General features: G+C 43.6%; 1 protein-coding gene across 2 annotated transcripts; it reads right to left on the minus strand.

Moving 5' to 3' along the window:
• Positions 1-70: 70 nt before the first annotated feature.
• Positions 71-14,235, minus strand: LOC134023256 (transmembrane protein 65-like). 2 transcript variants are annotated; one of them, XM_062465216.1, is made up of 9 exons: positions 14,000-14,235; positions 13,410-13,719; positions 7,978-8,022; positions 6,654-6,721; positions 6,080-6,134; positions 3,971-4,013; positions 2,766-2,871; positions 846-1,842; positions 71-773 (listed from the first exon to the last, which is right to left on the minus strand). In XM_062465216.1, exons 2-8 carry the CDS (start codon positions 13,681-13,683, stop codon positions 1,711-1,713), a joined length of 723 nt encoding a protein of 240 aa, XP_062321200.1. In that variant the 5' UTR covers positions 13,684-13,719; positions 14,000-14,235; the 3' UTR covers positions 71-773; positions 846-1,710. The 2 variants fall into 2 exon arrangements, with proteins under 2 accessions (XP_062321200.1, XP_062321201.1); XM_062465217.1 differs by having other exon boundaries at positions 14,013-14,234.
• Between the last annotated feature and the right edge of the window lie 501 nt (positions 14,236-14,736).

A 14,736-nucleotide genomic window follows, 5' to 3' on the forward strand; every position in this document is an offset into this window, starting at 1 on the left:
AAGGCAAACAATGCTAAAAGAAATGTAACTTAACCCTTGTGTTATCTTCGGGTCATTCTGACCCATCAGTCACTGTGACCCACCGTCGTATTGCGACAGATTTACTGCATACAAAGACAAAGTGAAGCATTTTCTTTTAACAGCTAGGCTGTCTCAGACCCCCCACATTGCAAAGGTTAAAAGAAAATTATTTTAATTTGTTTTTGTATTGGGTAAAATTGGGTAAACACAACGATGGTTCATTATGAACCTTTGGGTCATGTGACCCGAAGGCAGCACGAGGGTTAACCAAGCAGAGGGTTTTTGGAGGAATCACAGGTTAAACACATTCAGGTTCCATGTACTTGTGTGTACACACTGTCAACTTTCTTATTGCTACCAAATAGTCCTTTCCTAAGTTCCTTATGGTGGAAATCTTCATGTCTTGCTTGTTCAAGCATGTCTGGTGAGGACATTCCAAAAGGTGTCCAGCCTTATAGTTTAGTTTCTTGTTTCATAATATAGTGAGCATGCGACCACCTGAACAAAACAGAACATCATGCAACGTATTCACATCAGACGCTGTAACCACAGCAGGTCAAACAAGGTACTGATTAAACGTATCGGCCCATAAACTGCCGATTAAAGTCTTTGTGCTCGACATTTCCCGAATAAAATCAGTTGACAGATAAATAAATATTAATAAATAACTTCCAGCAGTGAATTCCTTCAAGTGCCACATAAGTGTTTTTCTCTTCAACACAAGATGTTTATTCCCAGCATAGGGTTGCTCTCTGGTGGAACAGTTAGCTAAGCATAGTGCTTTAAATAGCGGTCTGTTTCCATTAAGCCAAGGTACTTTTTACTTCATATGAATGATTTGGATGGACTGTAAGTTAGTTTGGATGAGACAGGTATCTCATTAAATCCTACTGTTGCACACAGGAACCTACAGGCATGCACACTGGAGGGGACATCTATTGACCTTTAACAGCCTTGTGATTAAGGCACGTTTTGCCATGGGATGTGCTAACTGAATTCATATGTATCTAAGTATGCCTTTGGCTTATTATCATGCTATGAACGGTAAATGTAAAACAAGTTTGTATGGAGCGCAGGTGTGTTAGCAGTAGTAGCAGTATTTTTGTAGTGTTAAGTGGACCTACAGTGGAATCCTTTGCTTTAAGCACCATCTGGTGGTGAAACAATGCAACTGTTGCTGAGGTAAATTGCCAGTATAATGTCACTGGTGGCCTAAAAACAGGGGGGAAATATTCAGTTTGTTATGTAACACTGCCCAATTTTTTTTACATCTTAATCAAAATAAATGGTTGAATTTTAATTTGAAGTTACCTGCTGACTTAATATGTAGGTATGTAATTCTCTGAGAGGTTCAATGTGGCTGACTGCAGACCAGAACTGCTTTCATTCACAGAATCTAGACTGTTTCATGAACTGAAAAAAGGGCCAATAAGCATCTAGCATGGCTGGAAGAGGCTTTCAGGATGTGATGTCATACAATTGCAAGGTTGCAGGTAACATTTAGGATTCTTAAGATTTTTGACATCAAAAGTAGCCATGCTCGTGCACTGTCTTAGTATTCTAGTAATCTTAGCAGGTCTGACAGAAACTGAAAGAGGTTATAATGTGCTACTCAGGCTCTGCAACAGTCCAGTAGTGATCCTTTTTCTCTCATTTCACCACAGGGCCAAGTCCTTCAGGTCCGCTGTCTTAGTTGCTGCTTCTGCTGTCGGCGGAGGAGGTCTCTGCATCTTTTTTATCTTTTTTTTTCTCCTCGTCTTTGAAGAAGAGGAGGGGGAACATGCCTAGGATGCATCCGATTCCCACTCCGATAGCTTTACCCTGCCAACCAGACCAGAAAACGGGTTAAATGTGGGTGCTGTTGTCATGGAGGATGGGCAGAGCTCACTGGCTGTGTGTCTCTTCACAGCTTCTCAGACAGAATGGGAGCAGACAGGGAGGAACCGGGAGAGACTCATTTTTACATTTACATTTACATTACATTTACATTTTGTCATTTAGCAGACGCTCTTATCCAGAGCGACTTACAGTAAGTACAGGGACATTCCCCCGAGGCAAGTAGGGTGAAGTGCCTTGCCCAAGGACACCACGTCAGTTGGCACGGCCGGGAATCGAACTGGCAACCTTCGGATTACTAGCCTGATTCCCTAACCGCTCAGCCACCTGAATCCCTTTTTCTGCAGCACACCAAGGAACTAAACCCGTAGAAAATAATATGACTATGATATAGGTTGGAGCCGTCTTAAAAGAAGAAAATGTCATTAGTAGTTACCAGGCCAGCTAGAAAGCACTGCTGCTGTCGGTAATGGCCACTAGACATTTTCTACCTCAGAAACATTTCCGAAACCTTTTTAGAGGCCAATCTAATACCTTCCTTAATTACATCTTCACGCTTGAGCAACCATCTGATATTAATATATTATCCGTCAAATCAGGTCTTTCACAACAGCTTATAAATGATCAGAAGCATAATTTAGCAAGTCACACTGTGAAACTCTGTTATTTAAGAATGCTGTGATCCAGCACAAATAATTGTGACTAATTTCAGTGTAATTTCTACATGGAACCTGAAGAGAATAAACATAAACAAGACTGGGGTTTCATAGGAAATCTGCATTCAAATTCTCGTTTGAATAAAAAGGCTTGAGTCGTTGGGATGATCAAATGGAATTAGACTGAGAAGTGCAGGAGAGATAGCCTTGGTAAGGCTGTGACCCCAGAACAAGGTGAGGAGGACGACCTACTGAGTGAGAGCTGACTCTGGTCTGCCACATGTCCACCTGCTTGGGGCTCAGATCTGGGATCCGCATGCCCAGTCGACAGGCCAGTGCCTCCACATACCCTGCAAGCCTGCAGTAGAGAGGGAGAGACACCAGAGAGACACCAGAGAGGATCAGAGGGGAGAGGACCACATCAGAGAGACAGAGACAGACCAACACCCCAGGACAGTCTCCACTGAACCATCAATCAAATAAAAAATGCACCAATCGAATAAAAAATGACTATTCTGAATCTATCCAACAAACACTTTCCCCCAGTACTAAAGAAATGCTAAACTAAATCTCCAATGCTTTAATTTATTCCTACTTGAAGTATGAATAAAAAATGTGTACCCCTGAAGCCAAGTTCCCACTTCCAAAGTATTTGGCTTTACAAGTCGACACGATCATCATCTAGTCATCATCATTAATCAAATCCATGAAAGCACCAGCTTCGGAGCCGCAAAACAAACAAACAAACAAACAAATAAATAATCAAACCAGTAATAAACGAGTGGATTTCAGATATGTTCTGCCAGCGGGACCGGCGATATGTCACCAGCTGTCAGCGGCGGTGCTTAGCGTTGATCTGTCTGGCGGGCGAGGTAGCGGGGTGTCGCTCAGGGGAGTGATGGACGGATATGTGCTAGTTTTCCCACTCAGCTATGTAAAAGTAATGTGTATCGACGTGTGTGAACAACCATTTACAGAACGATTTGCAAAAGCTACTGAGACTGAGTACGTTTAAAGTAGAAGTTTAACCGTATTTCAGTCGGTAAATCAGTGTGTTTTGCAATACAGTACCCATGAGGGATCATGGCATACATACATCAACTGAGATGCTCCCTTAAGGCCAACTCAGTGCAGTTTAAATCAACAGAAGCAGTCCGTCTGATCACAGAGGATGTGAGATATCAGGACTAAAGTTCCCACGAGGCCATAGTCTAACAGCCTCAGAGACAGTAATTCGTTAGAACAAGAGGAGTGAGGATAATGTCTTCAATCCAGCAGAAACAGACACAAAGAAGCCCTGTCATACAGTAGGGGGCAGAGGTGAGTCAGGGTTGAGCTTGAGGTCAGTGCGATGGAGCGGTCTGGGAGAATCAGGCCGGAGGTAACACACAGTGTGTTGTCAACATTACAGCTTCTATCAGGATACAAGGGTGTCACTGGGCGTCTACGGTTCTTACCCAAGTCCAGCCAGGTCCGACACGAGGTTTCCTAGAGCGGCAGCTGTAACCAGAGGAAGAAGAAGAATATGAGAGAGAGAGAGAGAGAGAGAGAGAGAGAGAGAGAGGGTGAGAGAGAGGGTGAGAGAGAGGGTTCACAACCCAGAAGGCTGGGTTTTTTCACCACTGGCATTGAGCTCGGACCAATAAATATGCTTCCATTGATCTAAATGCCATGACAACAATGGTCTGAGGGATGAAGCCAGGGATTCAGTGTCACACCATACACCCTCCCTGAGGAGGCACCAGCTTGACAGGAAGGTTCCATCTTGCCAAGAGACCCAGACAAGAGTGTTGATCGTTGCTAACAACAAACAACAACAAACATTCACCTTGAGCAGGCTATAGTTAATTTAATACCACTTTAATTGAATACCACCATTTGTCTGTCTCTCTCATTTGCTTTATCTTTTACTTACTCTTAATGTATCTTCTCCTCATCCCTCTCTTCTTCCCAGAGTTCCACCGCCCCCTTATGACTGTTACCTGTTCAACCTCGGCCGCAGTCCATCTTAATTAGAGGATAGTGCATCGCAATGGTAATTACAACTATGGAAGGTGGTCTATCTTTTATCCACTGGTCCCAGAAAAGCATTCAGACAAACATAAACCAGTTTGACTTTGACGAACAGCCTGCAGGAGAAGCTGGAGGAGGGTCTTGGCAGACTTCCGAGAGCGGGAAAGAATGTGTAGGTGACAAATAAACCAGACCCGAGGCTGATAAACATAGCCGATGACAACGTCCTCCATCATCCTTGATGATCAGATAGTGACAACCACACCAAATAGTGTTGGGAACAGCAGGTTTCTTTATAGGTTAAATTCCAATTCATTACTGCAAATGTTAAAACTGTTTGGGGTCACTGAACAGCTCTGAAGGAGGGATTGATAAGTTGAATATGTCGACTAAGAGGGGCCATAAACTTCTGATTGGATCTGGCAGCAAACCCTACTTCTTCATTCCTCTAACACCATTTGTGTGTGTTTGTGTGTGTGTGCATGTGTGTGTCCATCTCCTCCTGCTGATGCTTCAAATAGCCCTGCAGTATCTCACACAGGGCTATCAAAGAGACATTATACAACAGCACGCACACACATACACATACACATACACACACAAGAACAACAGTGTTAGATTTGATAAAAATTCTCCCACCTCCCCCACCCTGCCTCCCTCCCCCTTCACTCCATCCCCCCTCCCTACATAGAAGCTTCCTCAGAGCCATACTCTTGGTTCCCTGAAGGTAGATATCTGTCTGAGTTCCATCAGGGCTCAGAAAGCTGATCTTAGTGTGCTGCTGACTGGACAATGTCATACTGGCACTGTGTATAGAAGACGTGTGTGTGTGTGTGTGTGTGTGTGTGTGTGTGTGTGTGTGTGTGTGTGTGTGTGTGTGTGTGTGTGTGTGTGTGTGTGCGTGCGTGTGTATGTGTGCATGTGTGTTTGAGCTGGTGTTATATGCTTGAATGTGGCTTCATCCAACACTACTTAGTGTGCTGTGACCTCAAACAGTTCCACAGTTCAAAACTGGGAATTGAACCCACAGCCTTGGTGTTAGACTGAGATTCACCAGGGAGAGATGGGAGAGGGAGAGGTCAGCAAAGTGCCTCTCTAAAGGCTGACCACTGACCACAAAGCTATCTGATCTCAGTGTGAATATCTATGTGTGTATTTAATATAACCAGTGGACCAGAAAACTGAGCTCAGCATTCATTACAATTTCCACAAAATCAGCCCCCCCCCCCTTCATATACTTCTACCTCTGTCGGAAGATGGTGTCTAAAGGAATGAATGATTCTGATGACATGAAAATGATTCTCACAAAATCAATGGGACATCTTGTGTGTAGTTCAAATAAATTGAGAGAAGTATTAGCATATATATTAAAACAAATTCAGTTAATCTCTCTGTGTCCTCATTGGCTGGCTGCTTGCCAGACACCAGGCCTTCTGTTATGAGTTTCCAAGCCCTTCATTTGACACTGTGTGTAGTATTTCTCAGACTGACAGTTGCCTCACCCAAACAGAATCATTTCAAATTCTCCAGATGGTATATGAAGTGTACTGTACCTGCCATGGTTGAAATCCCTAGAATCACTCCAATGGACAACTCAATTTGTGTTCCCTGAGAAAGAAAAATGCATTTATCATTCCAACCATCCATCCAGCTTAAATACAATTAACAATACTGTTGAACACTTAGATGACCTTTTACACAGTGGGAATAGTCCCAGCCTTTGCTCTGAGGCAAATTCAGCCAACCCCTAAATACTTTGTGTTACTATTCAATTTGACCGAGATCTGATGTGACAGCATAATGATGGAACTGTAATCCCTGACAGTGCAACACAGTCTAAACCCGCATCGGAAGACAGGTGCTCTTATCTGTGTCCTACCAGCCTACAGCACAGCAGCTCTGTGGATGACTCAGCACAATACAGCACATGGAAAGTTCTACATTAGAAATGACTTAAATTGAATTCTACTTCGGTGAATCCCATAGATCATTTTTGGTCTCAACGATAATGCCTTGTTCTGACGAAGTCTCCAGATGCCTCGCTCCAGCTAACAGTCTGCCATGAGTGAGAACGCTCCAGATGATGGGACTGAAACAGTTTGACAATGATAAATGTGGGTGACTTACAGCAACGATCATGATGGCGTTGTCCAGGAAACCAAACCCCACAAAGGGAATGGCGTTGTGGAGGATAACTAGCATGGAACAAGAAAGCGTAAAATGCATTATTAATATTTCAGATATAAATGTTAACACAACCTCTCTTTGGACACACTATCTCCCCATGGTCATTAAACTTGTAGCCTGTTTCTGTTTAATTACAAAGTTGTAAATAGCAATTTTCTGAGGGTTTAGTTTAGTTATAGATACTGATCTGTGGGCATGTGTGACATTGCTTATAAAAAAAGGCTAATAAGAATGAATTGTATTTGATAACTACATAATTACGTGGTGATTAATGCAATTCAGATGTTATCATACAAATTGGGCTGTGAATTTTTACTTTTAGAACCACTGACACAACAAAGAGGTGTGAGAGTAGACCACCAATAATGTCAGATATTCTACCAGAGCCCTAGGTCAACTATGTGGCCCGGTTGAGAGAAGTCTGTCTGGTGTGAATTGGTCCATTCTCTCTTCCAGCAACATCCAGCAGCTCTACATTCTTTCCTTGCTCGTCATCATTCCTGCTACATGAGGGTCTGTGCCCGCATGCGTAGAGGCAGGCAGTGGGGAAACACAGAAGGAAAATCACCTTTGTGAGTGAACACACAGAACACCTCTCACTGAACCTGTGCTCCTTCAACTGAAGCAGCTCTGATTGTTCAGAAAATAAAAAGAACTGGTTAGGGAAATTATATCCAAACTTTAATAAGATGTGAGATGAAAGAAAATGCCTCTCTCGGAAAACAGTACTTCTAGGAAGCGGAGAGGGAGGGAGTGGGATGAAAGGAAAAAAACGAAGCGTTGTTGACAGAGACAAAGAAGGTTATTTCCTTTCTAAGCTCCTGGGAGAGCAGGGAGCCAAGTCAGATCCAGAGAGTGACCTTCTGAACACTCTGCTGACGACCCACTGGAGGATGCAGACCAGCTTCCTACGGCCCTGGATTGGTCTACCAGGGGTTATATAGCCCTGGATTGGTCTACCAGGGGTTCTATATCCCTGGATTGGTCACCAGGGGTTCTATATCCCTGGATTGATCTACGGGGGGGGGGGGGGGGTTCTTTGGCCCTGGGTCGATCAAGCACCTAATAACGGGTGTTTCGGAATAAATACTGTAACTGTACACATTTTCTTTAATTTCTTCTCTGTCATGTATATGAACACATTTGTCCATCCCTGTGGCTGACTGAAGTTTCTGAAGAAAGAAAGCACGTTACTAAATATGATACATGCTATGGCTAAGTTAAGAGAGACAATCGGGTGTTATGAAGTATAAAGAAATCTTACCATATTTGAGCTGAGCTGAGGTTGGGGGCAACACTTCCAGTGTCCCTAAAAGCCAAAACAGAGGCTGTGTTACATTCATTCACATTTGATTCATTTAGCAGATGCGTTTTTCAAAAGCAATGTACAATGTACAAAAAGTACAACATAAGATCAAGGACCAGAAGTGCAACGTCAATGTTGTTATTGTCTTGTTCATTGTTGAACTTGAAGAACTTGAGTTTGTGTCTCAAACAGTATTTGACATTTGAAACAAATATTATCAAGTCTATTTCTTTTCAGACATTATTACTCCTTCCAGGTAATTTCATTGCCAGTTTCTGATGGCATCGCCGATGAAAACATTACTGACACTTCCATCTCCATACAGGCATAAACACACACACACACATTTCATAAATCACAAAAAGTCAAGACACACGAATATACCCTCCATTACACACACATGAACACACACTTTACATTACACACTCCCTCTCCTCTCTTCCCTCTCCCCTCCCCCTCTCCCGAGGTGCCAAGGCTGTAATAGCTAGTCCTAATGCCTCTTCTCAGTTTTATATTACAGCCTCCTCTCCCCCTCAGGGGTATTGTTGTTGATGCTGATGCTACCATGGAGAAGCTGTTCAAAAAGGCACATGGTGCTGACTCAAGTCCTCCAGCCATCTGATCCAAGTCACTTCAGTTCTGCTATGTATTATAAAACATGACACTGATTACTGTGTGAGTGTATGTGTGTGAGTGTGTGGAGAAGTTGTTGGAAGATGTGTGTAAAAATAGCAAAATCAATAGACTTGCATGAGGCTGGAGGGGGAAGGAGGATTGATTGTTGATTGACTGAACATGACCAGCAGACTAAGCTCTGCTTCAGAGCACAGAGACCAGCAGAGAGACCAGCACAGAGACCAGCAGAGTGACCAGCAGAGTGACCAGCACAGAGACCAGCCATGTGACCAGCAGAGTGACCAGCACAGAGACCAGCAGAGTGACCATCACAGAGACCAGCCATGTGACCAGCAGAGTGACCAGCACAGAGACCAGCAGAGTGACCAGCAGAGTGACCATCACAGAGACCAGCCATGTGACCAGCAGAGTGACCAGCACAGAGACCAGCAGAGTGACCAGCAGAGTGACCATCACAGAGACCAGCCATGTGACCAGCAGAGTGACCAGCACAGAGACCAGCAGAGTGACCAGCAGAGTGACCAGCACAGAGACCAGCCATGTGACCAGCAGAGTGACCAGCACAGAGACCAGCCATGTGACCAGCACAGAGACCAGCCATGTGACCAGCAGACACGTTTAACAGACACGTTTAACAAACCTCCATGTCAGCAGCCTACTGCTCCAGATAGAGGCTCCTGGTGGTGGTCCTACTGGCCCTGAGGGACTGGTTCTCAGAATCCTGGCAGGACCTGGGCTGTGATGACCAGGGAGACGGTGGGACTCTAGTACTCAGTCGTATGAGGCTAACAGACCGGTGGAGAAATGACACCCCAAAGGAGCATTTACTGTTTATAAAGTAATACTGTGTGTGTAGATATGGCCATTAATCATGTAATTTGGCATTAATAGACTGAAGTTCACTGTTTCCAAGTGAGTAAGGAGACTGTATAATATATTAGCATTTGGACAATTATTCAGAATATAAAAGTTCCTCTGCTAATGAGGCCTCATTTCTGTGTCCCAGACTGTGTGTCTGTCTTTGAATCTCTCTGGAACGTGCTACATAGAGCATAGCCTTCCCCTGCTAGCCAGATGGCATTTCAAAAGATATAATTAAATAAATTATTCCAAATGAGCTTCCTGTCCTTCGTATTAGAAGTATCTCAGTACTATAGACTCATTGCCCAGGACTGTTTATTCTTGTGTGTGCAAGTTACTGTAATGTTTTTCAGAAAGGCACATGGATGTTAATGGAAAGGTTTCCTCAGTAAGCTTGAACAATACTGGCACAGGTAGATTGCATCATGTATAGTGTTTTGTGGTTTTCAACCCGAGAGAGACAGCATTGATTGAACCACAGAGACAAACAGCTAGCTATACCCATCAACTGCTATGACAGAATCACTTCAGTGTATTCTGGTTTCACAGGGTTTTACCACTGAATACAAACCTATGAAAGTTGAGACTGGAAAGACGCTCATTAAAATGAAAGCTCTAGAGCACTCTTTTGACCTGCTGTATCCAGAGCTGCAGTCATCTAAAGCGTCTCTCCACCAATGCTGTGGATGAAAGAACTAGAGTTTGTTTCATTACTGCTGATTCCCTTAGCAGTTACTAACTCCACATATCCAGTGCTAAACCAACAACAGTCAAAAGTACTTCTGTAGGTTTTATTTTATTATTATCTTTTGCTTACTCTGGAAGTTGGCTCCCTGACGTTAGATTGATGTTGTGTTGCAGCACAGGACCCCTGACTGACTTAATATCCATGTCTAGCGTTGGAGAAAAGTAACATTTGTCATCAATCTTCAACCAACTTTCAAGATCTGAATAATCATTTTATACTTACCTACCTTACCAAACAGCCCACCAAAATGAAACAAAAGAACTGTCATTTCATTTTTCGATACACCTTGAAAACGCTTAAATTAGTAGGATTAGTACCATGTTTCAAAAGAGCTGAGGGTACAGAGAATGTATTCTGAGAGCCGTACTTCAGCCAGATAAAGCTAATTAGAGCACGGATGTGCCAGAAGTGACAACAAACAAACACACTTAAAAGATCTAACCAATCCTTGAAATGTTTCCCAAATGGCCGCCGCCCCTCTGTAGTTTTGCCAGGGGCGTGTAACATGCCAGCCGGCAGACAACCAATAGCAGCCTCGGAAGTGAGAGAGACAGGCAAGCCTTCGTCAGTCAGAGATACAGGTACCCTACAGGCAAGCCTTCTTCAGTCAAGAGACAGGTACCCTCGATCAACTTGATTCCGTATGTTCCATAACGTGTGTTTTTGGATCCCTGCAAAGTGAACTAGTTTGGTCGGAATGCAGCATTCCAATCTCTTCATTCCCAAGCACACTCACTCCTGACCCAGATACTTCTGAGCATTTTGTGTCGGACCAGGGACTCGAGGGACTGGCCGAGGTATATTTCTCAACCCTCCACGCTTTCACATCGATGAAGAGGAGTGAGCTCGCAGAGTAGGTAGGAGAGCAGAGAGATGCTCACACTGCTGTCCTGTCCTGCATCCTTCCATCCCGGCTCACTCCCCCAGATGAACACAGTCATGTTGTCAAGTTCAAGCTGTGCGGGGTAAACACACAACTCAGGGCAGGGAGTTGGACAGCAAGTTGTGTGTCTTTGTCCGAGGCAATATTTTGTCTTACGATCAAATGACCGACATGGCGTCGTTTTTTTTTTAAGGTTTACTTATGAATTTTGTCAAGACAAATGCTGATTTGCATCAAACCACCACTCCTGAATATCTAATAACAAGTCTCTTACATTTTCCACCTGTGGTGCTATCAGACCTCTTACTGGCGCGTTTCCAGATTAAACAATGAGTGTGTGTGTGTCTGAGGGCCCATCTGTTTAGAGTGTAACAAGTGCACTCAGGAGTTTGTCAGCTAAATGCTGATGAAAAGAACACTGTCGTAGAAGTGATGAGTGGTGTGTTCTGCAGCTCAATAAGCCTCAACCCCCCAGAGAGAAACACGGCCCCTCTCCAAACTATCCCGTCACTGACAGAGTTGTAAGAATATCGAATGACCTCTGAAACTTTAGGCATTCGTCTGTGAAACACTTCTCACTGAGGCGGCCTGGCGCAGAAAGATGTATGCATGTTGGTGGTTTTAGAACCTAATCTATGCTCCTTTGAATGGACTTTTAATGGAAACTCAAGTAAGCTATTATACGAATAACAACTTTGATATACCCAGGGATTGACCAATTACAGAAACTAAGTGTTGCCATGGATACTAGAAAGCATAGCCATGTTAGATCAGTGAAGAGGTCATTCCAGGACACACCAGAGTAGAAACACACACACCAACGCCTTACAACGAGTTGAGCTGACAGTTCAATGTGCAACCTGACACACACACTCACACACTACTCCGTACACAGAAGAGATCACGTCTACTGCTGTTTCTAGGGAGTCCTGGCAGCTGGTCAGCTGTCACGGACGGTCAGAAGCCCAGAGAGATGGTGGAGCGATACGTAGAGCAAAACATGCTAATTTACCCCCATTATGTGCATGCATGCTGTGAGTTCCCCCCCCCCACACACACACACGGCCAGATAGTCAGCCAGCCAGCAAGCCAGCCTACAGTGCATGACACGTACATTACAGGTTTCTCAGGGGAGTAGATGAAGGTGACTCTGTCAGCAGCCCCACAGAGCAGGGGAGGATCTAGAAGAGTCTTTGAAGGACACCTCTAAGCTGCCAGCATGTTCTCCAACCTAGCCTGGGCTTTCACCTTAGGAATGTTCCATGAACAACTCAGGAGCCATGGCGATTGATCCTTATGATAGGTGAACCAATGATATAACAAAACGCTACACTGTTTTATTTTATATGAAAGGGACCCTTTACCCAGAACACAGTAGCTTTCTGTTCTGGTTTTTAAAGACGCATCTTCATTATATCACTTCCTGTTTCCTTGGCCACTTGACCTCTATTTTCAGACCAGTGAAACCCCTTCACCAATCACCATGACAACAGACAAGACATTAATTTCCAATTCATTTTCCTGAATTCTTGTCTAAAGAAAACCTTCATTAGTAAACATGGTTTAATTTGCAGCCACATCAGTTCTGATTGCTATAGAGTACAATTATTTGACAGATAAAATACATTCCTTTCACTTCTCCTTTAAGCACATGAACATTCCCAACAGTCACTAAAACCTGCAACACAGTCACCTTCTGTTATAGTGAAAGTCCTTTAGAATAATTAGCAATTTGCTTCATAATTCAGCACTTGTCTGTAGGGTTACTTTTCTGATTCTGATTCATTTGTGACATTTGAGATTCTTTATCAAAGATTAAAATGGGACAAGAAAGAAAGGCTGAAACAATACCGCTGGAGACAAGCAAAGTGTTTCAATGTGGAAAATAGCTTTATTCAAGAGAGGGCACTTTACAATCATGTTAGTACTCATGTTAGTACTCAGGAAAAGTGACACATGAGTACTCCCTCTCATAAGTGACTAACAAACAGCACTGGTACTTGTTGTCAGCATCTCTTCCTCTGACACACACTCAACACACACAATCTCGGTTTTCCCATTTGTCTCCATTTCTTTCTCTATATCTCTCTTAACTACAACAGAGCCTAGTCACAGGTTCAAGCTACACAGGCCAGCACTTAGAAACAATAGAAATTTAGTTAGATTTAACTTATGTCTTGTAGCCAGGACGACCTCATTCTGCAACTTACTGCACAGCAGCCTTGTGTCATAGGTCATGTATCAGGGGGGTAATGGTCTTACCTTGAGCTATTGCAATAGACTCGAACTTGTGAAGTTCTCTAAGCAGGCACGTGCGTTCGGTCGGATGAAGATTGCAAATAAAGTCTCTGGCTCCCTGTGGTGACGTCAAGGGCTCCATCGGGTCTTTGTGCGGATGTGTGCCCATGTTACAGCTTTGCACAAGCATCGTTGGAAAGGTTTCACGGACCGTTGTTGTCCCGCGGAGTCCTCTAAAGATGGTACCCGATCTAAGCGTGAGAGCGGGCCGTACGGCTCTGTGCAGGCACGGTAGCATCACGAGGACCGATTGAATCAGTATGGGCGTCGAAACCTGGTGTGCAAATGAAACGTTCGAAAATGATGTCCTTCCCTCTGCGTGGAATACTGTAACAGCCTTGATGGTAATTACTAATTTGTGAATAGTCCCTAGCCTACGATGTCAAATGTCAAAAGTAGGTTAGGGTATTTAAAAATGGCTTAGAGTAGTAGCCTAAGGTCAATCAAAAAAACCTATGCAGATACATTTGCTAAACCTTTATTGTGTCAATATAATTGAAATATATTTTCTTATCGTTAAAAAACCCTAAAATGTCATAAATAGTAATCTCAACTTTTGTGCAAGACCTCGATCTGCGCTGTCCCGTCAACAATTCGTATCCGTCGGATTAGAGCAGCGGATGAAAGGCATAAACTACGTTCGTTGGCCGCACTTATCTCATATGTCTGTCAAATATTCCACTGGTGTAAAACACGGAATTATCTACGAAATAGTCCGGTTACATTGCATTATTGCTCATATTCATGGTCAAAACACAGGCTGTTCCAGTCTCGGTTCCAGAAGGTTGCCGTTCCGCGTGATGCTCGTCCTCTTCGCACAGTGGCCTAAAAATATTTCTAGTGGCATAGCTTGACTCTGCGTAGCTGTGACGACAAGTCGATTTGGTGTGTAGTAAAAATTACGATGGCTGGGCGTTTTCATGACGTAGGAAATCCATCTCTTGCCCCGGATTGTGCGAAGGATCTATGCACGAGCCCTACATTTGACGTCATTGGACATATAGCCTAACGCTGAACTAAACAATAGAAACACTTGATGTTGCATTTTCATGGACTACACTACCCATATATCTGCTACTGCATTATGGGAAATCTACTTTATTTCACACTAATACATTATAAAATCCTTGCTTACTGTCTATTGTCCACATCTTGGACAATACTTTCTGCTCATATTTAATGTTTCACTCTGATGTTTGATATTGTCGCCCAATAGTCCAATACGATGATGAGTGATTATCCACAAATACTAGGGAACACGGACCCCTAGAGGTCGGTGAAGGAGATCGCA

The sequence above is a fragment of the Osmerus eperlanus genome, chromosome 7 (assembly GCF_963692335.1).
Source record: "Osmerus eperlanus chromosome 7, fOsmEpe2.1, whole genome shotgun sequence".
Classification (NCBI taxonomy): Eukaryota; Metazoa; Chordata; class Actinopteri; order Osmeriformes; family Osmeridae; genus Osmerus; species Osmerus eperlanus.

Excerpts from the sequence above, each read along its gene's own strand:
- LOC134023256 (XM_062465216.1), bottom strand. The coding sequence starts at position 13,683 with ATGCTACCGTGCCTGCACAGAGCCGTACGGCCCGCTCTCACGCTTAGA. Across the intron at positions 8,023-13,409 it reads GTCTATTGCAATAGCTCAAG|GGACACTGGAAGTGTTGCCC; the intron begins GTAAGACCATTA and ends TTTGGCTTTTAG. Across the intron at positions 6,722-7,977 it reads CTCAGCTCAGCTCAAATATG|TTATCCTCCACAACGCCATT; the intron begins GTAAGATTTCTT and ends GTTCCATGCTAG.